The sequence below is a fragment of the Pongo abelii genome, chromosome 22 (genome assembly GCF_028885655.2).
Source record: "Pongo abelii isolate AG06213 chromosome 22, NHGRI_mPonAbe1-v2.0_pri, whole genome shotgun sequence".
Taxonomy (NCBI): Eukaryota; Metazoa; Chordata; class Mammalia; order Primates; family Hominidae; genus Pongo; species Pongo abelii.
The window spans coordinates 22,411,373-22,437,376 of record NC_072007.2 but is presented as its reverse complement, the minus strand read 5'-3'; the positions used below and the strand labels follow the sequence as shown (position 1 = coordinate 22,437,376).

At 34.6% G+C, this 26,004-nt stretch overlaps 1 protein-coding gene across 1 annotated transcript in view; it reads left to right on the top strand.

The window, feature by feature from the left end:
* Positions 1 to 26,004, top strand: part of LOC100449147 (ankyrin repeat domain-containing protein 36A) — a 201,127-nt gene that overhangs the window by 2,446 nt on the left and 172,677 nt on the right. The window contains exons 2-10 of the mRNA XM_063720846.1: positions 2,609 to 2,723; positions 2,890 to 3,063; positions 7,415 to 7,521; positions 8,965 to 9,102; positions 11,553 to 11,620; positions 23,241 to 23,263; positions 23,358 to 23,430; positions 25,096 to 25,124; positions 25,218 to 25,290. Coding sequence (XP_063576916.1) covers positions 2,609 to 2,723; positions 2,890 to 3,063; positions 7,415 to 7,521; positions 8,965 to 9,102; positions 11,553 to 11,620; positions 23,241 to 23,263; positions 23,358 to 23,430; positions 25,096 to 25,124; positions 25,218 to 25,290 — 800 coding nt within the window. The remainder of the gene's footprint in view (positions 1 to 2,608; positions 2,724 to 2,889; positions 3,064 to 7,414; positions 7,522 to 8,964; positions 9,103 to 11,552; positions 11,621 to 23,240; positions 23,264 to 23,357; positions 23,431 to 25,095; positions 25,125 to 25,217; positions 25,291 to 26,004) is intronic.

Here is a 26,004-nt window from a genome sequence, read left to right as displayed (position 1 = left end):
AAGACAATATGTGTATATACATATTAGATAAGTGATTTTCATTTTACAGAGAATTCTTCAAATAAACAAGAACTCTCATTTAAAATAGAGCAAAGCATTTTTTTTCAGATATTAAAGCAACCTATGCACGTGGGAAAAAATATTTAGTGTTCCTGGGAGGAGAAGGTATTTAAGTTAAAAAAGGAATGAAATACTGTTTTCTGTCCACAAGTTTGTGAGGGTAAAGAGTAGCAGTACATATACTGCTGTTTAAAGTTGACATTTCTGATGACTTTTCAAATAGACAATTTGTTGGTAAGTATCACACTTTAAAAATGTATGTGCCCTTCACCCATCAATTCCATTATACTAAAATATCTCTAGGAAATAGAGATACATGCAATTTGTTTTTCTCGGCACTGCTTAAAATAGCAATGTATTTGGAAAACCCCTTATAATGGATTTTATAAATTTTATAAATTTATCAATAAATTTCGGTGCATCCATAGGATGGGACAATATGGGACCTTCGCAGATGTCAGTAGATACAGATGTATGTTGAGGTGTGAAGATGTACTCTGAAAAAAAGTTGGTTTGATTATACATACACACAAACAGTCTGTGGTGTTTATAAGCCAAGTATGTGTACAAAATATAACATTTCTTCTTTTCTGGCAGGTGTATTGTGATATTTTTTCTTATCTGTGATGTATAAATGATCAGTATGTTTAAAACTTCTAGTAAATGTTTTTTATTAATGAAATTATCCTTGGGAAAAGAAGAAATATAAATCTTGCAAAGAAAAAAATAATTCTCACTTTCTATTTTATTTTATTATTTATTTCTTTGTTTGTTTGTTTATTTTTGAGATGGAGTCTCGCCTTGTCGCCCAGCCTGGAGTGCAGTGGCATGATCTCAGCTCACTGCAGTCTGCCTCTCAGGTTCAAGTGATTCTCCCACCTCAGCCTCCTGAGTAGCTGGGATTACAGGTGTGCACCACCATGCCCAGCTAATTTTTGTATATTTTAGTAAAGACAGGGTTTCACCATGTTGGCCAGGCTGGTCTCAAACTCCTGACCTCAGGTGATCCCCCCGCCTCAGCCTCCCAAAGTTCTGGGATTACAGGTGTGAGCCACTGTGCCTGGCCTTATTTTTATTTTTTTGTTTGTTGGTATCTTCTGTGAACTTTCAGCCTCTTCAGAGGCAGAGGGAATATTTTTATTTGTGCTTGATTATTTTATTATGCATAGATTTTAGTATATAAATAGGTTTTTATTTTAGTTTTATTACATATATGCAAACAATTTTAAATTAATTATTTTAGTTTATCAGTGTCCTCATGAAAATGAAAACGAGCAAATATAAGTGATTATCACTATTCCAAAAGCACTGCTTTAATTTATAGTTTTTTTCATAATAAACTCCCCAACTGTATGTATGCATTCTTTCAATCCAGTTATTCATCAGGCATAACCTGAATACCTATTATGTAGCAGACACATTCCACCATCTCTCAGGACTCTTCCACCCTTAACAACTTCATGTTTACCTGCCCAGCCTGAGCAAGTTGAGATTTAAAATGGAAGCATTAGGACTGAATCCCAATTGGATCTTTTATTCCTTTTTTTTTTTTTAAATCAATTCTGAAGTTAGAAAATAGTGAAAGATAACCTTTAACTGCCATTTCAAAAACTTATGACAGTCTCAAATACTACTATTAATCATTGCAAATACCTAATTTACATAACATTCTGTAAGTATTGAAAAAAATGAGCCATACCTATTCATTTGAATCCTGAGTTTTCTTTGGATTACTTTTTTTTGAAAATTGAAGTAAGAATTACTTTGTTTTAAAAATTTGTTTTTTTTATTTTTGCCTTCTTTTTCCACAGTACTTTATTTAGGTGCCAATCATATGAGTAGAACTGGCTGTTCTATGTACTGTATCCCACTTAATGTAAGGCATCATGGATTGGGTGATGCCACATTACTTTATATACGAATAAGATAATGTTTAAAATGTTGCCAGTTATAATTGTAATAAATAATGAATTGTAAACAGTATTCCAGTGTCAGGAGATGTTAATATATAAGAGAATAGTAGCTTATATAAGAGAATAGTGAGAAAATGAGCATCTGAGAATGACTGAAATACAGTGATACATCTAATCTTTAATAGATACCTCAATGTAGATATGATTGTATCATTTTACTTAATTAAAATGTCTTTGTAAGTAGTAATATCTAAAAATTTTTGAGCTGTTATTTGTGTTAGAAAGTGTTCTAAATGCTGTGCATAGATTGTTATGTAGGCATCACAGCAGTGTTCTGTGGGATAGCTACTATTCTCATATATTTTATTGATAAGGAAATTGAAGCAAAGAAAGGCTAAATTACAGCTAAGTGACAGAGCTTACAGTAAATTTTAAGCCCCAATTAAACTGAATCCAAAAGCCAAGCTTTTTGTATTAAGTAGCCTGCTCTTTCATTAATGTGGTGAGTAATAAGCGCTAACAAATGTTGTACTTTCTTCACAAGAAAATTACATATTTGTTTTGAAGACAGAGAAATAACATGCTAATTAATGCTTATAGTTACATGTTTTTTAAAAGTCCTGTCACTCTCACAGGACTGCCCTACATTTGGCCTGTGCCACTGGCCAACCGGAAATGGTATTTCTGCTGGTGTCTGCAAGATGTGAGCTTAACCTCTGCGACTGTGAATGCAGGACACCTCTGATCAAGGTATATAGTAGCTGACTCTTTAAGCATGAGATGGATTTGGTTTGAGTACGTAGGATAGAATGAATTTATCTCATTGGAATACCACTATATAACTAGTTAGTAAATCCTACGGAGTGTTTATTTTGATTTTTCAGTATTTGCATGTTTCTCGGTCTAATACTGACAGGCTGTACAACTGAGGCAGAAGGCTTGTGCAACTACTCTGCAGCAAAATGGCGCCAATCCAAATATTATGGATTTCTTTGGAAGGACTGCTCTACACTATGCTGTGTATAACGAAGATACATCCATGATAGAAAAACTTCTTTTATATGGTACAAATATTGAAGAATGCAGCAAGGTATAGGTCAACCAATGTTATGTTCAAACTATCTGAAATGCATTTATTTTAACATTGACACATGTAAGGGTCAATTTTTCATATTTGGAAGCTCAAACATTCCTTGAATGAAAATATTTTGAAATGCCTTAACTGTCTAAGATTTTACTTTAAATATTGGAACTTTTAAAGAAGCATTATAAGGTACAGCTTTTTTTTCATGCACTTATGGTAAATAATTACAAAAACAAATGAATTACAATAAATTTATAATTCATGACAACTGAATTTGGGAAAGGTAATAGTTAAGTGTTTTTCCACTAAATTACTTTTTTTCTAATCAGTGTGAAGTGACACAGGAAAGTAAAATTGGCCCTTATAAACTGGCTTTATTTTAAATTTCAGAGAAAATTAAAGAATTTCGCAATAAATGTACATCTTGTTGCTGTTGACAAGTATTGTATGTGAAGGTGATTTCATTTGAAAGTGATTCCTCTGTGGAAAGGCTTAAGAGGGAAAAATGAAGAAAAGGAGAGCAATTAGAAGTGCACAAGCTAATTTGGAAATTAGGTAATGAGGGAAAATACTGTGGAGAGGGTTTTTGTGTGTTTTGTTGTTTGTTTTCAATTTATATGTTTAGACAAGGATCGCTTCTGTTTTGGGAATGATTATTCTTACTTTGGGAAAGAGTTTGTGAGTTGTAAAATTGCCTAGGGATCAACTTTGGGAGGACTCTGAGGAAACCAGTTTGGCAGTGAATAGTGGTGATGATGTGGCACACAGTTCCGCAGAGAGAAGAACACATAATTAATGGACATTATTCAATTCTGGCAGAAACAGTCACTTAGACAAGCATCTAAACTCTACTCTCAAGTCCAGAATGTCTTGATGGGCAGGTGGGAGATAAGGAGCTTATAAATAGTAAAATCAAGTTGGATTTTGAGTTTACTAGTCTCTTCTCTACCCCTATCCAGGAAAAGTAAATGAAATTTTCAGTGAATGGCTGTATCTTTTGCTCTTTCCTCTTTTCGGCCAAATCCCAAATGATAAAGGGAATTTGCCATGTGGCTGAGAGATGAGACTGAAGTGATTATCAACTGTGCTGGTTCGCAGTTAGAATTGTGCATGGCAGTAACCTGGGGAAATTAAAAGCAAATCTCTAAGTCTAGGATATCCCCTGAAGATTTTAATATAGTAAATGTAATATTTACTATTAAATATTACTGGACCTGTATGTTTTAAAATATTTCCTTGAAGCTGGGCATGGTGGTGCATCTAGCCAGAGCAACAGAATAAGACACTGTCTCTAACAACAACAACAAAACAATAATAAATTTCTTGAGACACTGATACGCTGCTGGTTAAGAACCACTGAATAGATAAGTGTAATATAAATTCCCATATCTCAAACACATAAAAAATCTCTAGAAGAGTTGGATGATAGGTGCTGCTTCCTTTAAATTTCTCCTTTCCAATAATATTGGCCTGACTTTTACCTGTATCTACCTCTGTGGGTGGGAAGTTAAAAGGACTATTATTTGCGGTATCTATCAGTGTAAGAATAACACCTTTTCTTTGCCACTGTCACTTTCGCTGCCATTCATAGGGTCGTTAGAAATTTGCTATTGTGGACTCTTTTAATAAGTAGAGACTGACTCTTTCAGGACTCTGAGTCTCTTTGTTATCATTCTGGTGATTAGGTCAATACATCATTATTAAAAGCAGGGTTCTCTCAATTACAATAGTAAAACATTCTACACCTTTTTTTAAAGCTGAAGCTCTATTAGGGACTGCCTCAGTATGTCAGTTAAGTACATAGAACTATGGGATAATCAGGATAGCAGTTTTCAACACTGAAAAGCATGAAGTTAGTAAGAATACAGAGAATGCATATAGGTCATTATTAGAGCTTTAATTGATAAGCCATTGTATTTTTATTTCTGATTTATATTTTACCTAAAATAAAAAAATTAGGTTACAATATAGAAACTAGAATAATTTAATATTATTTTAATAATTTAGTTGAAGCAGTCCTATGAACTAATTATACATTTAGTGAACATTCTGGGAAAATTAAACATAAATTATGAATGAATGAATGTTGTAAAAGTGCTCAAAGTGGGTATTATGACTCTTAGTAACAATTTTTATTGCATTCTTGGGCCTATTTTGGAAAAAAAAATCTGAAACTAAAGAAAGGAAGTATTTTACATGAAAATACTTGTTTTATATACAGTCGCTTGGAGACATATCCATGGCAAATATAAAAATACAAGGTCTATAGTCTAAATGCGTCCCATAGATGTGTTTAGTTTGCCTGTGTAAATTGTCTCAGCATGGAAGGTTTGGGAGACTCGTGCACAGATCTGGATTCCAGGCTTCTCTTCAAGAATCCTATCTGGTGTCCCTTGAGCCTATCTCATGTTTAGGACGCTGTGCAGAGGTTGTCCCTTTCTATGAGGCATGTGGTCTCCATTTTGCTACTGTGCATACCTAGGTACTTCACTTCCTCAGGTCATCTCCCTTGCCTCTGTAGGGATGACTTTACAAGCCCTGTTTTATAATATATTTTAGTAAATATTTCAAGGTTTTCAAGACATTTTATATTTATTTAAATATGGAGTCTATATTTTATATAAATCCCTTGGTAATAGGGTTGAACTTTTGAATTTAGATGGTGGTGTTTTATAAACTATTTTTCTTTATATATACCATAAATAATCATCTTCCCATTAGAATGCATGTAAGCTTTTTAAGGTGAATCATGGTATAGTTGCATAGGTTATGCATATTGCAGACAACGCTATATTTTTCTCTTCAGCATTGCCTCCTAAAAATACAAGTAATTGGCCGGGCGCAATGGCTCATGCCTGTAATCCTAGCACTTTGGGAGGCAGAGGCGGATGGATCACAAGGTCAGGAGATTGAGACCATCCTGGCTAACATGGTGAAACCCCCTCTCTACTACAAATACAAAAAATTAGCTGGGTGTGGTGGCACACGCCTGTAGTCCCAGCTACTCGGAAGGCTGAGGCAGGAGAATTGCTCGTGCTTGAATCCGGGAGATGGAGGTTGCAGTGAGCCGAGATGGCACCACTGCACTCCAGCCTGGGCGACAGAGCGAGACTCCGTCTCAAATAAATAAATAAATAAATAAATAAATAAATAAACGATGCAAATAATTTAGTGGCTTTCATTATGCTATAAGTAATTCATATAGGTCATTATTAGAGCTTTAATTGATAAGCCACTGTATTTTTATTTGTGATTTATATTTTACCTAAAATAAAAAAAGTTAAGTAAGAATTAATATGGAAACTAGAATACAAATAAATTTTTAAAGGAGTTATATACCAAGGTCCTAAGATTATAATTATATAAATATTTGCATCAGGGTCCTAAGATTGTAATTGAGAATAACATTTCATACAGAGCTTTCTGACAGCTAAGATAAAAATATTACTAGAGAAAACCCATGGACTATTTAATAATAAGCAGTGAAAGTTCATTTGAAGCCTATCTCTATTAATTCAGAGCCCGGCTCTCCAAATTCAAAAGAGGCTTCAAATGAACTGTCAATGGTGTCAGAATCTCAGATGACAACGTCAGGTCTGACGTTGTCATCTGAGATTCTGACACCATCGATAGAAGAGAATGAGGCGAGTGTGTATCACCCAGAAGAAACCTCCACCTTTGCTGGTAAACTGTCACAACTGTATCCCTGAAACTCTCATTTCTCAAATGTTAACGTTCTCCAAAATAAGTATTTACAAATAGGGATTAGGTGAAGTTTAAAAGATTTCTTAAATACTAGACACATAATGCACAGTTCTGTAACATTTTTCAAACATGGGTGATCATGAAGTCTTTCTTTTGGGGTATAATGTTCAACTTCTGGTAAAGTAAATATCCTTTGGAATATATTAATAGTTTAAGAAACACCGCTCTATAGATAATAATTTAGATCATTTATAAAAATACCTGAAACATTTATTACTGTATCTTAGAGTTTGAGGACATAGAGAAAAAAATACAGCTGCTGCCCTCAAGAAGCTCTTGGTTCAGGTGGGAAACAATAAAATCCTTGAAACATGCCATGCTAAGTGCTGTGACAGAAGCAAAGATTCTTGGAACTGGGAAACGTTTGAAGTGAGTTTTGGAGATGACCAGAGTTCTTGTGGTGAGGCAGAGGAGGTTGTTTCCAGGGGAAGGAGCAGAACATAGAAAAGCACAGAGCAGTGAAAAGAAAGGGACTACCTCTTATGTCCTTTCAGTTGTATATATTTAAGCTCACAGGATCTTACATAAGGTTTTCAGTTCAGTTGATAAATATGTAATTATGTGATTATAAATTGTTGCTGTTGTTTTACAGACTGAACGTCAACCACTTTTATTTGCTGTATGTCAAAGAAAACTGAAAATGGTGGAAGTTTTATTAAAGAAAAATGCAAATATAAATGCAATTGATTGTCTTAGCAGGTACAGACCTTAGTTCTTATTGTGTTGTTTTTAAACCTGAGTATCATTGTAGAGTGGTAGCGGTCACTCAAGTCACAAATATTACATTAGTAAGACTAACTTTTAATTACTGGGATATAGTGAGAAATATCAACATAGATCGTCACTTAGGTAGAAAAACAATTATTTGGACTGAGTAACATAAAGAACAGTATATAGCAGGATTTGTCTCTCTATATAGGCGTTATACACATAAAAGGCTTCTATATGTAGAAAGCTCTGTATATTGATAGATGTTTGTTATTTGTAATATGATGTGGTGTTATTTATAATGTAATAATGTGATGCTTTTGATTGTATGATCTTATGTTAGCTAAAGGGGTTTCATGTTAGTTTTTCATTTCTACTGTGTTTTGATGTTGTTTTTAATTGATATGGGGAGAGGGAGAAAAGATAGCTTTAAATGGATAAAACTTTACTTTCATGAAAACAAGCTTTAGGTTCACACAGAACTGGATTTAATCCCTAGCTTTCCCACTTGCTAGATGTGTGACCTTGGTAACATTGCTTATCACCAAGTATGTTTTCTTCTGTGAAAAGGAGGGTAATAATATATTCTTCAAGGGTGGTTGTGTGTAAGTAGCATTATATATATATATATAATGTTAGAATGTCCAGCTAACAGAGCAAGGTGCTGATGTTTTGGAAACAATGGCTGAGCATATAAGTATGTGCGTATGTATAATATATATATATACACACATATGTATGTAAGAATATAATGTAAGTAACATCATATATAATATATAAATATATATTTTATAGATAATATATAATCTATAATGTATATTATATATTTATAGATAATATATAATATACAATATATATTTTATATATATATATGGTGTTACTTATGTTACTTATACACAACCACCTTGAAGGATATATTATTATCCTCCATATATGTATATTTATATATATATAGTGTTTAATTAAATGCCGAACACATGCTTATCAGCATCATTAACTGAAGCTACGACTACTACTATTAGCATTCCTATTAATATTATTGTTGTAAGCCCGCAGATATCTCTTATCTGACCGTTTAGCTGATTTTGCATTATAATGTATAGTATTAGACTAGGGAAGAAATGAATAATTTTTCACTTAAATTTGCCTACTGTAGATAGGTGGCCTGAGCATAGTTTCTTACCCATCAAAGGACTTTAAGTTAGCAACTTTATGTCATACCACAGTGGGACAAGAGGCTTCCTTTTTGTTCCTTGCTTTTAACCTTTGTGGTAACTTGCAAAGATAAACCCTTGAGCACCCAAGATGCTTGTTTCTTAGTACATGTAATTGGGTTAATTCTACGTGGACAGACAACATATTAAGTTGATAAAGTATATAAACTTAGCTTTTGAAATGTCATTAAAGTTTTTAATTACCTCTCTGTTATTTTAGATCAGCCCTCATACTTGCTGTTACTCTTGGAGAAAAAGATATAGTCATTCTTCTTCTGCAGCACAATATTGATGTGCTTTCTCAAGATGCATATGGAAAGATTGCAGAAGATTATGCCATTGAGGCTGAGAATATAGTGTAAGTCTTTACATAAAAAGGCTAGTGAACACTAAATTGAAGTTTAAAATAATTGTAACAATTGCATCTTATATATCAGGTGAGATTTCATAGTTTGGTTTAAGTAGTTTTCAAGTGACAAATTTTCAAGTTTTTAAGTTTTCGAGAGTTGTGCAACTTCATCAGCCAGAAATCAAGCAAAAGGCTAGATAAGTAGCAGTAGGTGCAGGATTCTTGATATTGAAACTTTTAGGACTTTTCTCCTTAGGGATTCCAATGTTGTACATTTTATTTCAAGTATAACCCCTATGCATAGGATAAAGTAGTTTCACATCTTTGATTTTTCTAATTAGTTATTTAGGTCTCAAAATGTCCAGTTTATCAAAAAATCTTGTGCTGTGTACTGGGGACCATCTACTATAGCCTGATCATTGAATTTTTCAAGAACTTAAGGGGTTCCCTAAGTCCAAGGAAGACAATCGGTATCTACAAGTCAGAAGGAGAAGGGGAAAGGACATTCTAATCATTGCTTTGTTTTCATTGATTCTGTTGCTGCTTTCTTGCCATTGAAAGTACTCTTGCAGTCTGGTAATGATTAACCTTTGCCACCCGGATGCCCTTTCTGTTTGAGATCCCTCAATCTTCATGTTGATCCATAAAAAGGCTTCAAAGTTACAACTGTTTTTTTTAGTTCACTTGCACATACTTATATGCTCAGCCATTGTTTCCAAAACAGCAGAACCTTGCTCTGTTAGCTGGATATTCTAACTTTATCAACATATATACTGAGCAAATTGACACTTTCACCCACAGTCAAAACCTGATGTAAAGCCCACATTTTAACCTGGGCTTCTAGACCTTCATGGTGAGTTATTTTTTGAATCCCTTTTTTTACTCTTCAAATATTAGTTGGGTTAGTTCTAAACTGTCAGAGATATTCAAATAATATTGTAGAAAGAGATCACAGTTTTTTTCTTTATTGCTACCAGATCTGTACCCTGAGACTTTTTAAATAAACAGTGTAAGAGCTTTTCTCAGGTAGTGGAAGCTTCTATGCCATCCTTCCTTAGAGTAGGAGGCATCAACTTGTGGTTGGCCCCTCAAGTGATCTGTTTTCTATAATAATGAAGATCTCCCAAGCTGCTTGCATCACTATCTCAAGTTTGTAAAATATTTTCGGATTCTACCTTACAGGAAGCCATTCATCGGAATTATCTAAGTCTCAAGGTGGTTAGTTAGATTTCACAGAGCTAACCCTCATCCATGACTTATCGGCATTTATATGTAAAAGTAAGGCTTTGTGCTTGCTTTGGCAGCACAAATACTAAAATTGGAACAATACGGAGAAAATTAGCATGGTGAAGCATTTCATATTTTGCAGTCACGGGAAGGTCATTTGACTGTTTGCTGGCTAGCTAAGTCACAGTTTGAATCGAAACAAAATGTGTGGCCCCTTATATTAGAATTGTGATTTTTCACTACAAAAACATTTGTGTAAGGTGATCTATAAACTGAGAATGGAGATAAGTAACACATGGGGTGTTGTGTAAATATTTTGTTCGTATGTATCTTGGAAATGAGAAAATGTCAACTTTCATCTACTTCATGGAACTTAAAAAAGATGAAAGTAGGGTTTTGTCTTCCATGTCAGTTGGAGATAACATCACTGATGGAGATTAACCATCATTCTAGCAAACATCTGCTGGTTCAGTTAGAGTCTATAGAGAAGTAATAGTGGTAGCCCAAGCCAGATCTTGACATCTGTTAGTTTTCTGCCCTTGGAATTGATGAGCTCAATAATAGTGTACAATCGTGTTACCTACTTTAATGAAATAATGTATTCATAAATTTATTTATGAATTATGAAATAGTTGAGATGCCCTGAATTATAAGCCACAAATAATAGAACAATAAGCAAAATTAGGACTTAACATTTTTCTTAAACTGAAGCATTTGAATATTAGAACCTATGAAAAAATACACATTGGGTTTGATTTGGGATTTCAAAATAGTTTCAGCAATAAAGTTCAAGAACAAATTCTACTGCTTTACTATTTCTCTGTGAATGTTAAAAATGCTGCTTCATTAAACCTATATAACAACCTAGTGAAAGAAGATAGTAAAATCTAGAAGCAGACATTGTGCCTAAGAGAAGCAACTTGTTTAAGAGCAAATACCTGTTGGCTATAGAGCCAGGACCTTCCAGTAAGAGCCAGGAAGGTGACTTTCCATTATGTCAAGCTGATGTGAGATAGTTTGCAGAGCTGTACTGCCTTCACTTCATGAGTACTACACCTGTTTTTATTATTTAATTAGAAAGGTACTAAGAAGTTTGTAGAGCTTACAGGAGAGAAGTGTATAGGATAATTAATATCCTGATATTGTTCAAGAGACTCTAATAATTTAGTATATTTGGTAAATGTTTTTGATAATAGTATTAAAATATTAATTTCATTTATTTTTATACATAGCATTTTCAAACTAATTTCTGAATACAGAAGAAAGAAATGTGAAGAGCTTTCTATATATAGCAATCCAGGTAAGATTTCTGATAGTGAATTACTCTTGATGGTACTGCCATAGATAAAAAAGAATAAAGATGTTTTGATTACAAAAAAGCAGTTTAAAAAAAATCACTGTTTAAATTGCACACATTTAAAAAATACTTAGTAGTCTAGATTTTATAATTATTTAAAAAGTTAATTGTAGGTAGTTTATAATCTCAGTATTGTTTGAAAAAAATTATTATTTAATTATGGTTCCTAATATTCTAGATGATCTTTTTGTGTAAATAAGAAGACAAATTTTTAAGTTATTACATTGCATGTTTTTTATAGTCACATAATAATGAATTAGACTATTTATATAATTAGAACTTCTATTTAATTTGTAAAATAAATTCTTTGCAGTTAGTAAATGAATCAGTAATTACAGTTGGCCCTTGAGCAACATGAGATTTAGTGCTGCCAATGCCCATGCTGATGAAAATACATATTTGGTATGTTATATATATTATATATTGTATTCTGAGTACAAGAAGGTAAGCTAGAGAAAGGAAGCTTTTGCAGTAGTTAAAGCTGTAGTTTCCTTGTAGTTCGACACTTGAACTACTATCAATCTAGTGTAAGGTGTTCACCTATCCATGGTAAAATAAAGTAAATTTACTCCATTTACTCATTTTAAAATGTTGGTCTTTTTCTTGCCCTTATGCCTTCTTCATTTGTTTTACTTAAATTTTTATTTATAAAAAAACAATAATAGTTGGTAGGGACTTTTTTTCCTCTGAAAACCATCAATGAAGAGGCCATGTTGATCTAGGAAATATAAACATATGTATTTGGTAGCAGTAGAAATATAAAGCAGATGCAGAAAAGAGGTACAGTTAATATGATTTAGTGAACATTGAATGTAAAACATTAGTGGGGAGAGAGAAATCTTGGATCATTCATAGGTTTCCAGGTTGTGTACTGGCCTTTATACTGCACAGGAGAAAGGAGTAGGACGTGTTCACTGAACGGAGAAGTACAGCTGGTCAACAGGGAAGAGTAACTTCCCTTCCCTCCAACTCTGAGGTTGGAGATGCAGACGTAGAATGATGTTATTATAATTCTTAGGCAAAGTCATCGATCTCAACTGTCCATGATGCAGATGTAGAATGAGAAGGCATCCAGTGACAAAACCCTGGGAATGTCAACATTCCCTCCCGCCCCCAGAAAAAAAAGAGTTGGTAAAGGAGAATGAGCAGTGGCTAGAGAAAAGTAGGAGAGGAATCAGAGGAAGTGATGTGGCAAAAATAAAAAATGTGAGAATTTTAAGGAGGGAGTATCAATTCTAACAAGTAAGGTTACTAAAAAGCCAATTAGATTTAACTTTTAAAAGCTCTTTGGTGGTACCCTTTTCAAAAGAACCATTTTTGAGGTGTAATGTGGGCTGTTGATGTGATTGGTATGTCTGGTGTCCAAATACGGAGGAACAAATCTACCAAGATCCTACGTAACTCTTTTGTAACTGCAGAAGCTACGTGCACAGGGTCAGGGAAAATGGTCTTGACTTCTGAGTACATGTGCCCACACTTTTACAGAATTGTGAAAACCTAAGGGTAATGTGTGAGAAAAACTGTGGTCTTCTTATCTGCTCCGTGTGGAAATACTTAGTTTGTACTGAAATCCCTGATAAGTTCTTCTGGATGCATTCTGAAACAAAAGTCTGGCAGCAGTAACTGGAACCAGCTTGTCCAAAGCACATACATCCCAACTCCCTCCAACATGGAATCATAACACAGCCACATTTCGAGAGTTTCAAGTTTCAATTGGAAGTAGTCTACAGAGGAGCAGTTTGGAGAAGCTGACATCTTTTATATAATGTTATGGAGAAAAATATAAGGTGATATTCTAAGAATACCAAGTCTCTGTGTTCTGGGACACTTTGTTTTAGTGTCCTTTTCATGACCTCTTCTAATATCTCTGCTTTTACTGTTTTCTTTTGAATTTCATCCCTAAAGAAAATATTATTAGAACACACTCCTAACATAGGTATTTTTGACAACTATATATGATTTTCTTTTAAGAGATTTAGCTACCTATTCTAAAGTATATCTGGTATTCTATTAATCTTTAATTCTAAACTTCTTTATATCTTTAGCACAATGACAGTGTAAGTGATGCTGGTCCTTTAAGATTTTAAGTTTCTTTTAAATTTTCAAACTTTAAATGTCTTTTAAATTTTCAAATTAAGTTAAGACACTTAAGGTGTCTTTTAACTTTTCAAACTTGACATAGTTTTAATGTAAAACACTTTTCTGGTATTATATTTCTTCAAATATTGGTAATCTGTTACTTAGCTGGAATATTTGGTCAGTTGGATTACCACACCTTTAACCATCTATATATAACTTTCTTGATTTTTTTTTTTTTTGAAATTGAGTCTTTTGCAGTTTCCCAGGCTGGAGTGCAATAGTGTGATCATAGCTCACTGCAGCCTCAAACTTCTGGGTTCAAGTGGTCCTCTTACTTCAGCCTCCTAAGTCGCTGAGACTGCTACTAGCATATGCCACCACCCCAAGCTAACTTTTTTATTTTTTATTTTTTAGAGACAAGGGTCTCTCTCTGTTGCCCAGACCAGTCTCAAAATTTTGGCTTCAAGTGATCCTTCTGCCTCAGCCTCCCAAAGTGCTGGAATTATAGTCATGAGCCATCGTGCTGGTCCATAACTTCCTTTATTCCCCAAAATGAGTTTAAATTCCTATTGGCCCTTAATAATAAAAACCCACTGTTTGGGAGGAGAAGTGGATAACTCCTCCTACATTTTAAATGCAGTTTTTGACGTTTTGACCTGTTCTGTGAAGAACTGCCTTTAACAGATGATTTTTAGTTTTAATAGATATTTTTAGTTTTATAAGAACTTAAGAAAAAAGATTAGAAACAAATTAGGTGAGCTCTATGATCAATAGTACAGTATTATATCCGGTGGCTACATATATTTCTATAATTATCACAATGACCAGAATGATGAAAATTATTTTACATATGTTTTTATTAATATATATATTTTTTGAGACTGAGTCTCGCTCTGTTGCCCAGGCTGGAGTGCAGTGGTGCGATCTCGGCTCACTGCAACCTCTGCCTCCTGGGTTCAAGTGCTTCTCCTGCCTCAGCCTCCCAAGTAGCTGGGACTATAGGCGTGCACCACCACGCCCAGCTAATTTTTATATTTTTAGTAGAGATGGGGTTTCACCGTGTTAGCCAAGATGGTCTCCATCTCCTGACCTTGTGATCTGCCCGCCCCAGCCTCCCAAAGTGTTTGGATTACAGGCATGAGCCACCGCCCCCAGCCTACTAATACATTTTACAGACAGGGTCTCACTCTGTTTCCCAGGCTGGAGTGCAATGGTTATTCACAGGCACAATCTCCACTGCAACCTCGAACTTTTGATCTCAAGCAATCTTCCTGCCTCAGCCGTTGGAGTAGTTGGGACTACAGGTGCGTGTCATTGCACCTGGCCTGATCCCCAATTATTATAAAAGAAACCTTGGTGAGTTGAAGACAATTGGCTGTGATCTTTTTGTTTCTCTTCTAGAAGCTTTCATACTATGGGGTATATTTTTAATCATCCATATTCTCAATTTTTTATTCTGGTTAAAATAGGATTGCTGCTTGTTTTTCTTTTTTTTTTTTGGCATAATTATTTCTATTCCTTTATGGATGTATTCATGTGGAAATACAGGAATCTCAAAGGCAACTGTTAAGGAAAACAGATTAGGGAAAGGTATTCTATAAACAGCCTCTGATTGTAGTCACAGGTCACATCACCTTAAGGAAAACTAATTTCATATAATGCCATTATGTCAGAGTTTCCCAAGACCACCTCTGTGTTTGGTGATTCACTTGTAAGGACTCAGCAAACAGTCCTACTCTGGGCTTTGATTTGTTACAGTGAAAGAATACAAAGTAAAATTGGCTCAGGGCAAAGGGGCATGTGGCAAGTCTTGGGGAAGCCGGGCACAAGCTTCCGGGAGCCGTCTCCTGTGGCGTCACCAGGATGTGCTGAATTCCTGCAGCTTCGCGTTTTGACAGCACCTGGGCACTATTGTCTACCAGTATGAGTCTGACTAGACAGTGTCCAAGGTTTTTATGGAAGCTGGTTACATAGGCATTCTCTCTCACACATACGCACAAATTCCACACTTCCAGAAGAAAAGCAGATGTTCAGAGTCAACCACATTGTTTATGCAAACAGTTTAGGTACAGTGAGTTACTTTTCTCAGGAAATGGTGACAAACCTTTAAAATGCAAATTTCCAAACACCACCAAAGGGCCAGTTTTGCATGTAGGCTTTTCTAAGAATGACAGTCTTACGACTGTTATATGAATTATTTTCTTCACAGCAGTTACAGCCCCAACTTAATTTTAGTGTCTTAAAAATTCTATTTAATAGTGAATAACATGGTGATATAGCATGGTGCTTATTTCATTTGCGTCAGTTGCAACTTAATATGAAATATTAAGTTTCTGTGCTGTTAGATTTTGGAATTTTGGTGACTATTTAACAGGTTTCTATACAGAAGTTACTATGGTAATATTAGGTAATTATAATCTGTTCTTATTCGATTAACCTTTCAGTGAAATGGTTAGATAAAATAAGTAATGATTTCTGATTTAAAGTTAAAATAAAAAATGTTTCATTTTAATTATATAGATGATTCAGTTTTGTGTTATATTTTGTTAAATTTCTGTTTATAATTATGAAATTTAAAAAATCAATCATCAGTTATTTTCTTGCCTGTTAATACAGTTATTTGCTTTATGTACTTTTATATACTGTAATTCTGGAGAGAATATTCATATTGTGTTTCAAATTGAGTACATCTTGCTATAATATATGGCAATATATTATAGCAATATATTAGTAATAGAAGATTCAGTGAAAATCTTTTAAAAAAATTAATAACTTTATTTTAAGAGCAATTTTATATTCTCAGCAATATTGAAAAGAACCTAAAGAGATTTTTCATATATGCCATCCCCCCTCACATGCATAGCTCCCCCCATTATCAATATCTCCCACCTGAGTGGTACGTTTGTTACAACTGAGAAGCTTACATTGCTGGATCATAATAATCACCCAAAGTCCATAGTTTATATTTAAGTTCCCTCTTGGTATTGTACCTTCTATATAGTTGGACAAATGTATAATAAATGTACCTGCCATTAGAATACTTTCGCTGCCCTGAAATTCGTCTCTCTTTTTTTATTCCTCCCTCCCAACTAACCCCTGTCAACTACTAATATTTTTGCTGTCTCCATAGTTTTGATATATCCAGCATAGTCATATATTAAGGATAATATAGTGGATATCTTTTTCAATATTACAAAACATAAATTTCCAAGATAATTGAATGTATTAATTAAGCTATCCATTTTGCTTTTTTGCTTTTAGTTTATTAATGTAGGATTTAATGGCATATGCTTTACATGTTGAAAAAGCATAATTTATATAGACATTTGCCACATAATAAGGAGGGTTGAGGAAAATGACTTCGTGCTGTGTATTACACAGCACTAACTGGATCATCCTTCTCTGTGAGATGGGTCCAGATAGACTAGAAGTGGAAAGGCACAATCTCAAGTGGCTGTACTTTATAAAACTGGAGTCAGAAAGTCTTTCCTATTTACCTTGCAGTTGGAAATAAGACCAGCTAGTGAATACTATAGGCATACAAATATGTTTCTTATTGACCTTCTTTCTTTGAGGGATCAGTTTGAAAACAGTCTATATTATTATAACATAACTCACTTATAACTAGGCTCTCCATCATGAAAAATGCCAAGAGAGTCATACTATTTTTGTTTACCTAAAGTGACAAAGATTTGTTGTTGTTGTTGTCTTTCCCACTAGGTAGTGGGACAACTGTTGACACATCTTGGTAGCTCCAGTGAGTTTATGGTTCCTTTATATATATTTCATATATTAGAAAGTCCTCCCTGGCAACTTGCCATACCTCCCCAGTGTTTCTTTATAAGCTTCTCTCTGACAAGGAGACAAGACTCAGATTGGATAAGCTTTTAAGGGAGTGCTATTTCCTCTGTGTGTGTTTTTTTGAAGGAGCTAAAATGAAAGCTGAATTTAAGCATTGTTTGTGCCCTACATAGGGTGAATGAATAGCTAGAACTAAGCAAACTTACCAGAATCTTCCCTAGGAGAGGATTAGTGAGAGTAAGGACACTGATCTCTCTTAGGCTCTTCTGCACTGGCAGCTGAAAAATCTTTGCAGGGATCCATGACCCTGGTCTGTATGCTGTATTTTGCCATAGAATAGAGTACAGTTTTCATAGACCTAGATTTTTTATATTAGAATGCTTTATCCTGAATAGTTTAAACTGAAGAGGTGGAGAAACTGTTATGTTTCATCAAAATAAGTACAATAATTTCCTCTTATACATGGGGGATACATTTCAAGACCCTTAGTGAATGCCTGAAAACATGAATAGTGCTGAACTCTAAGTGTACAATAATTTTTTAAAAAAATATATATCTATAATAAAATTTAATGCATAAATTAGGCACAATAAGATTAATAATATCTAATGGTAAAATAGATCAATTGTAACAATATACTGTAATAAAAGTTATGTGAATGTGAGCTCACAAAATATCATGTACTATAGTCACCCTACTTTCTGCACTGATGTGAGATGATAAATTGGCTATGTGATAAGTGAGGCAAATGCAGTAGGCATTGCCATGTAGTCTTAGGCTACTATTGACCTTCTATTTGACTATATGTCAGAAAGAAGATCATCTGCTTCCCGTGATCTTGGATCCGTGAGCCATGATGATATTGTTGGTTGGATGTTAGGAACAGATTATGTCAATGACTAATGAGCAGATATCATATATAATGTGTATGCACTTGACAAAGGGATGATTCACATCTTGGGCAGACTGGAATGTAATGGCTCAAATTTTGTCATACTACTCAGAATCTTATGCAATTTAAACCTTATGATGTATATACATCTGGAATTTTATTTATGGACCATAGTTGACCATGGGTAACTGAATCTGCAGTCAATAAAACCACCAATGTCATATTATGAAATATATATTTGGTCTTCAACCGCATTTTCTGTCATACAACTCCTAAAATCTTCAGAATTTCCAACATGATATCATTTATATGCTAATGATTGACTTATGGCAGGCAGCCTCCAGATGGCTTCAGGGTGGGACTCATCATCAGAGAGATCAGGGTGTGATTAGAGGGTTGGGACTTCCAGCACCACCCCTCACCTCCTGGGATGTGAGAGGGGCTAAATGTTCAATTAATCAGTCATGCCTATGTAATGAAGCTTTCATAAAATCCCAAAAGGATTGGATTTGGAGAGCATCCAGGTAGCTGTAGTCATTATTTTTTGGCATAGAAGAATCAATATCATGAAAATGGCCATACTGCCCAAAGTAATTTATAGGTTCAATGCTATAGACTGCCATTGACTTTCTTCACAGAATTAGAAAAAACTACTGGAAATTTCATATGGAACCAAAAAAAGAGCCCATATAGCCAAGACAATCCTAAGCAAAAAGAACAAAGCTGGAGGCATCATGCTACCTGACTTCAAACTATACTACAAGGCTACAGTAATGAAAACAGCATGGTACTGGTACCAAAACAGATATATAGACCAATAGAACAGAACAGAGGCCTCAGAAATAATGCCATACATCTACACCATCTGATCTTTAAAAAACCTGACAAAAGCAATGGGGAAAGGATTCCCATAAAACCTAAAGTATAATAATAATAATAATAATAATAAAAGAAAAAAAAAAAAGGATTCCCTATTTAATAAATGTTGTTGGGAAAACTGGCTAGCCTTATGCAGGAAACTGAAACTGGACCCCTTCCTTACACTTTATACAAAAATTAACTCAAGATGCATTAAAGACTTAAAAGTAAGTTCTAAATGTATGAAAACCCTGGATGAAAACCTAGGCAGTACCATTCAGTACATAGGCATGGGCAAATACTTCATGACTAAAACACCAAAAGCAATGGCAACAAAAGCCAAAATTGACAAATGGGATCTAATTAAACTAAATAACTTGTGTGCAGTTTTATTTGGGAGTGTGCGTTTTGTACCTCTGAGTTTTAAAAATGAAGAAAGTAAGTAGTCATGCTTTCCTGACTCTTTGGTAGACATAGCCTTTTAAGACAGTCATTCTGAGCTGTTATGGTCTTAGGGTTTTCTATACTACTAAAACTTATTGACAACATGTAACCAAGAACTTGAATTAAATTTTTTTTTAAAAAAATGAAAAATAAATCACCCAAATACACATTAAAAACCTGTTACAACATATGTGCACATCCATAGGTAACACGCAGAACTTGATTTTGTGTATTAAAACCTTGTAGAAAAGTTCAGACAGTGCACACAATGACTGCAACTTGGTCTTTGTAAAATCAGTGATATATATTTCAGATCTATCCACATTGACCCAGTGAGGTATTTGATTTATTGTATGATCTCATGATATGCCATGTGATGACTGCAGCATATTTAATTATGCTGTCTTCATGCTGATACCATATGGACATAAATATGATGACGTACCAGCATGGATATGCTCACTTGGTAGCTTTTATTGTTTTGTACTATATTAGAAATGAAACAGAAGTATTGGAAATCCCAGCAAGCATAGCTGTATCTCTCCCATGGCCGTGTTGATTGCAACTGTTTACCCCTTAAAGCCTGTCTTTTTGACATGTCATGACGCTGAGAAAATCCAGTGTGTGCTTTTCAGAGAATGACAGTAAGGAGAGGAAATGGCCAATGGTCAAAGTGTTACTTGTCCTCTCGGCTCCCCCTCATGAATGTTAAACTCTAAACTACTCAGGTCACAATTTAGAACCCCTTTGTTGATCCCTATAGAGTGTTCCCAGATGTCAAATGACAAATAGGCCCTTGAAGAAAAAACACTCTGTAAAGCCGTATTGCTCTGGTTTTTGTGTGTGAATGTGTGTGTGTTTGTGTGTGTGTGTGTGTGTGTATTTTTTCTCTTCTGAAAACTGTAAATAGAATAATTTTCATTACAAATGAAAATATTTCTGTTCCATATTTATTTCCTGTCTCATGGCACTCTGCTCTTCTTGGATCTAGTAAGGATCTCAGCGTGTCTTATTTATACCTGCAAAAAATTACATCATTCTTCATTTTTCATGTCAATTAGTGACATGTTTTCAAGTCTTCACAAGTTATTTCTGAAGACGTTGGTGCATTGAGGAGAGGCAGTGTCATTGTAGTTAAAGAAGTTTTTAAATAGGTTATGTTCCATAATATTTCAGAGCCCGTTTCTCTGGAAGGCATAGACATAGTGGTTTTATGCGTAGTTAAACATAAAATAGCTCCACAAAGTCTTGTGTACATGAAAGTGTTCATATCCTGGAAGATTCTAATTTACTACTCAGTACTGTCTCCTGGAGAGGAAAATAGGGAAGATAGGCTGCTGAGCCTATGATAATAACTCATAATATGAGGTGAAAGCATAGAGACAAAATGAGAGATGATAGATACTCAAACCGATGTGAGTGAAGAACAGCTGTGAAAGAGTGTCTATGAGGCTGTGAAAGAGTGTCTAAGAGGCCATGGGGCTGCTTTTGTGAAGAAGGAATTTGTACACGTTAGTCAAGTGTCTGATACATTTAACATTTTAATAAAGCAAAACCTTATCTTCACATGTGTCAGAATGGGATTGTACAGATATCACAATACAGTGGTGGTGAGAATAATGAAGAAATGAATGTGGAGGGCAAAGAATGAAGTCCACCAATATGGATATTAGATTTAGGAACGAAAAAGAGCGTATGTCAAATTGGGCAGAACAAAGAAAGCAGCTAGCTAGGTAATTTGGAGGTTTCTGATGAGGAGACTTGTGGGGAGTCACTTAATGGAAAGCGGAAGTTAGAAGGATGAGGGTGACCCCCAGGGTTTCATTTCTCCTCCCTAGAAGTTTTGCACATCGATAATATGTGCTTCGTTCACATCAGTTAGCATATTGGGATGCAGCTTAATCTAGAAAAAGTGTTTTTTTTTTTCTTTAGGAAAGCTGTGTTTGCTGAGGTAGTTATTTCCTAAAAGGACCTGAAAGACCCCTGTGGTATATTATATCAAACTAGCTTTAGAAACAAAGTAATAAAAGATGTATATCTTGAGTACTAAAAAAAACTACCAATATTCTTGGCAATCATGACATATATATATATATATGTACATATGTACATATTTGGTTGGTTATTAATAAGAAAAGAAGTCTCTTGTGATTTAGAGATTTTGTTTACCTTATTTACATGGGAATCTGATTATGCATGATTTCTTTGACATGTATGTTTTTGCAGAAGTGGAAAAAGAGATGGCAAAAGAGCTGAACTGCTGAATCCGGGAAATGTAGGAATATTAGGAGCCTTCATGAGTACAAAGAAAATGATTTTTTAAATTATGACTCTAACTGAACTCACTTCAGATGCATTTAGAATATTTGCATGAAAGATGATTTGATTTTGGCTGCTCCAGAAACTACTGGAAGAAGGAAAGTGTACTAGAATTCAGATAAACCACAGTGACTCGTTACTTCTCTTTGTTACTATTGGGAATCAGAGACAAAGATTTTGTTGATATTAGTTATTCAAATGAAATAAACATGAATGTGTATACATTGGCTTTGTTTTTCAAGGAGCTAACTTTTGGATACAATAGCAATTTAATGAAAATTCTTTAGAGAATAACATGATACTTCAAACCAGACTATTTTAGAAACAAGAATAATGTTGAATTCATGAATTGATTCATAAAATGGTTATTTTCAATGAATATTGGAGTCATTTCCAAATGTGAAAGCTTATTAATATCTAATGCTTGTAGTAGTTTTATTTTGTAGAAGTATGTCAATATTGATAAATGATGATACTTTTTATTGAGGTTTATATATTATACCTTATTGCCGTGAGTGGATGAAAAAACTTTCGGAAGGCTGAACTAGAGAACACAAGAAACTTGGGCAATTATTACACCACATAGATCTGAGAAATAATGAATACTATCTACTAGGATTCACAAAACATATATCCAAGCTGATCAATTTAGGACACTTCCACTGAGGAGATGTGAAGTGTACATTCAGCTCAAGTGTCATCGTAATTGTGTACCTTCTCAGTTACTGGGCAAGTTAAAGAGCATGATGAATGGTTGCAGTATAATGGTGTATTTCCTTCTCATCTCTTGCACTAAAGACATGTGAGAGCATGTACCACCTGCTTTGACATTGATTCCCAGGTGCATGAGTTGCTCCTCTGTTTTTAGACCACATTTGTTTTTATCCCTCCGCATATCCACATTGATACTGATACTGTTTCATTTTAGTTTTAGACATATGACAAATCATATCACATTTGAAATTGTAAGTGTATATTTCATGAAGCCCGTATTGGTGTTTTCTTCAGTGTATTTCTGTCATGTTCCAGTCCCAAGACACAAAGTATAAAACATAAAAACCTAAACTAATAGGGGCAGGAGGATACAGCTTGATGGTAACAGTGCATGAATGTATGGATAATTTTATCATATTTACATATGATTGATTATGTATCCCTTTTGCTTTTCAGTGTCTTCTCAACCAGCCTTGAAGGTAATTACACATTCATTTCTGTTTTGAACTATTAACTATATAGTCTGTGAAATATACTTTATGTATTGATTATTTTGTTTCAAGTCCCATTCAGGCTACAAGTGACAAGAAAGATTCTGTTTCAAATATAGCCACAGAAATAAAGGATGGAGAAAAATCTGGAACAGGTAATTTTGCAATACATATTTAATGTCATGTTCACTCAGGATAGAAGAGAACTTCTCTTCCCTGAAATAAATCGCAGGGGGCTCATTGAATCTGCACATTCTGATTCAGCAGGCCTGAGATTCCGCTTTTGTAATAAGTTCTTGGTTGACGCTGATGCTACTGGTCCTTGGTCATGATCTGAGTAGTAAGATTGTATTCTTCCCCACAGTGAAATTGGCAAGAACGATTGGAGCGCAGAGCAAGATATAACAGGCTAAGGAACAGCATATTCTTGCTTTAATTCTACAGCATGTTTCCATCGTAAAGGGAAGGAGAAAGAGATTAAGTAATAAAAATTATAGGCATCAGGTCATATTGTTAAAACCACATGGAAGAAGTGATCGGAATAATCCATAAACAATGTAGAAAGAGAACTAAGGAGACCTCTGATGTAGTAATTATTTCACTCAAGGAGAGGGATTGAGAGGCAAGAAAGAGGGAAAAGAAGATGTTATTTATGTAATTTTGGGGTTTCTGCTGCAGAAACCTGATGGGACTCACTTCAGATGCATTTAGAATGTTTGCATGAAGGAAGATTTGATTTTGGCTGCTCCAGGAACTACTGGAAGCAGGATAGAGTGCTAGAATTGTGATAAAACATAGTCATCTGTTACCCCTCTTTGTTATTATTGGGCATCAGAGATATATGTTTTGTTGTTATCAGTTAGTCAAATGAGATAAATGTAAATATGCATACACTGGCTTTGTTGTTCAGAGAGCTAACTTTTGGATAAAATAGCAATTTATTGAAAATACTTTAGAGAAGAACATGATCCTTCAAACCAGATTATTTTAGAAACAAAAATAATGTTGAATTCATTAATTGACTCCTAAAGTGGTTATTTTCAATGAATATCAGAGCAATTTCCAAATGGAAAAGCTTATTCATATCTAATGCTTTTAGTAACTTTATTTTGTACAAGTATGCCAAATTTGATGGTTTATTATACTTTTTGATGAGGTTTATATATTATACCTTCTTGCCATGAGTGGATGAAGAAACTTCCTGAAGGCTAAACTAGAGGATACAAGAAATGTAGGCACATTATGACACCACAGGGGTGTGAGAAATAAAGAGTATTATATACTAGGATTCACCAAACATATATTTAAGCTGATCAGTTTGGGACACTTCCGCAGAGCACTTGGGAAGTGTACATTCAACTGAAGTGCCATTGTCATTGTGTACCTGCTCAATTGTCAGGCAAGTTTAAGAGCATGATAAATATTTGTAGTATAAAGGTATAAATCCCTCTGATGCCTTAATGAAAAACATGCAGGAGCATTAATCACCTGCTTCGACATTGATTCCCAAGTGTGTGAGTTGCTGCTCTGATTTTAGATCACATTTGTCCTCATCACTCGGCATATCCACATTGATATAGACACTCTTTTATTGTAGTGATAGACATACGAAGAATAATATTACGTATGAAATTGGAAGTGTTTGTTTCGTGAAGACTATACTTCTGTTTTCTACGGTGTAATTCTGTCATGTTCCTGTCCCGATACACAAAGTAGAAAACATCAAAGCCTATGCTAATTCAGGCAGGAGGATACATGAAAGTATGGATAACTTTATCATATTTACATATGAGTGATTATGTATCCCTTTTGGTTTTCAGTGTCTTCTCCGAAACAACCGGCCTTGAATGTATTACACTCTCATTCATATTTTGAATTATTAACTGTATAGTCTATGAAATATACTGTATGTATTGATTATTTTGTTTGAAATCCCGTTCAGGATACAAGTGACAAGAAAGATTCTGTTTCGAACATAGCCACGGAAGTAAAAGATGAACAAAAATCTGGGACAGGTAATTTTGCAATACACATTTAATGTCAGGTACACTCAAGATACAGGAGAACTTCCCTTCCCCGAATAAATCAGCAGGGGGCTCATTGAAGCTGCGCATTCTGATTCAGCGGGCCTGAGATTCTGCATTTGTGATAAGTTCTGCAGTGATGGTGATTCTGCTGATTTTTGGCCATGATCTGAGTAGTAAGATTATAGACTTCCCTACTTTGAAATTGGGAAGAAGAACCATTGGAGAGCAGTTCAAGACATAACAGCCTGAGGGGACAGCATAATTTTGCTTTAATTCTACAGCATGTTTCCATCAAGAGGGGAAGGAGAACAAGATGAAGTACTAGAAATTATAGGCGCCAGATCATCCTGCTAAAACCAGAGGGAAGAAGTGATCGTAATAAGCCATAAACACTGTAGAACAAGAAGTAAGGAGACCACTGATGTAGTAATTATTTTCCTCAGGGAAGAGGGATTGTGATGCAGGAAGAAGGGAAAAGAAGTTATTTATTTAATTTCAGGGTTTCTGCTGAGGAAACCTGAGGGAACTCACTTCAGATGCATTTAGAATGTTTGCATGAAGGAAGATTTGATTTTGGCTGCTCCAGGAACTACTGGAAGCAGGATAGAGTGCTAGAATTGTGATAAACCATAGTCGCCTGTTACTCCTCTTTGTTATTATTGAGCATCAGAGATATATGTTTTGTTGTTATCAGTTAGTCAA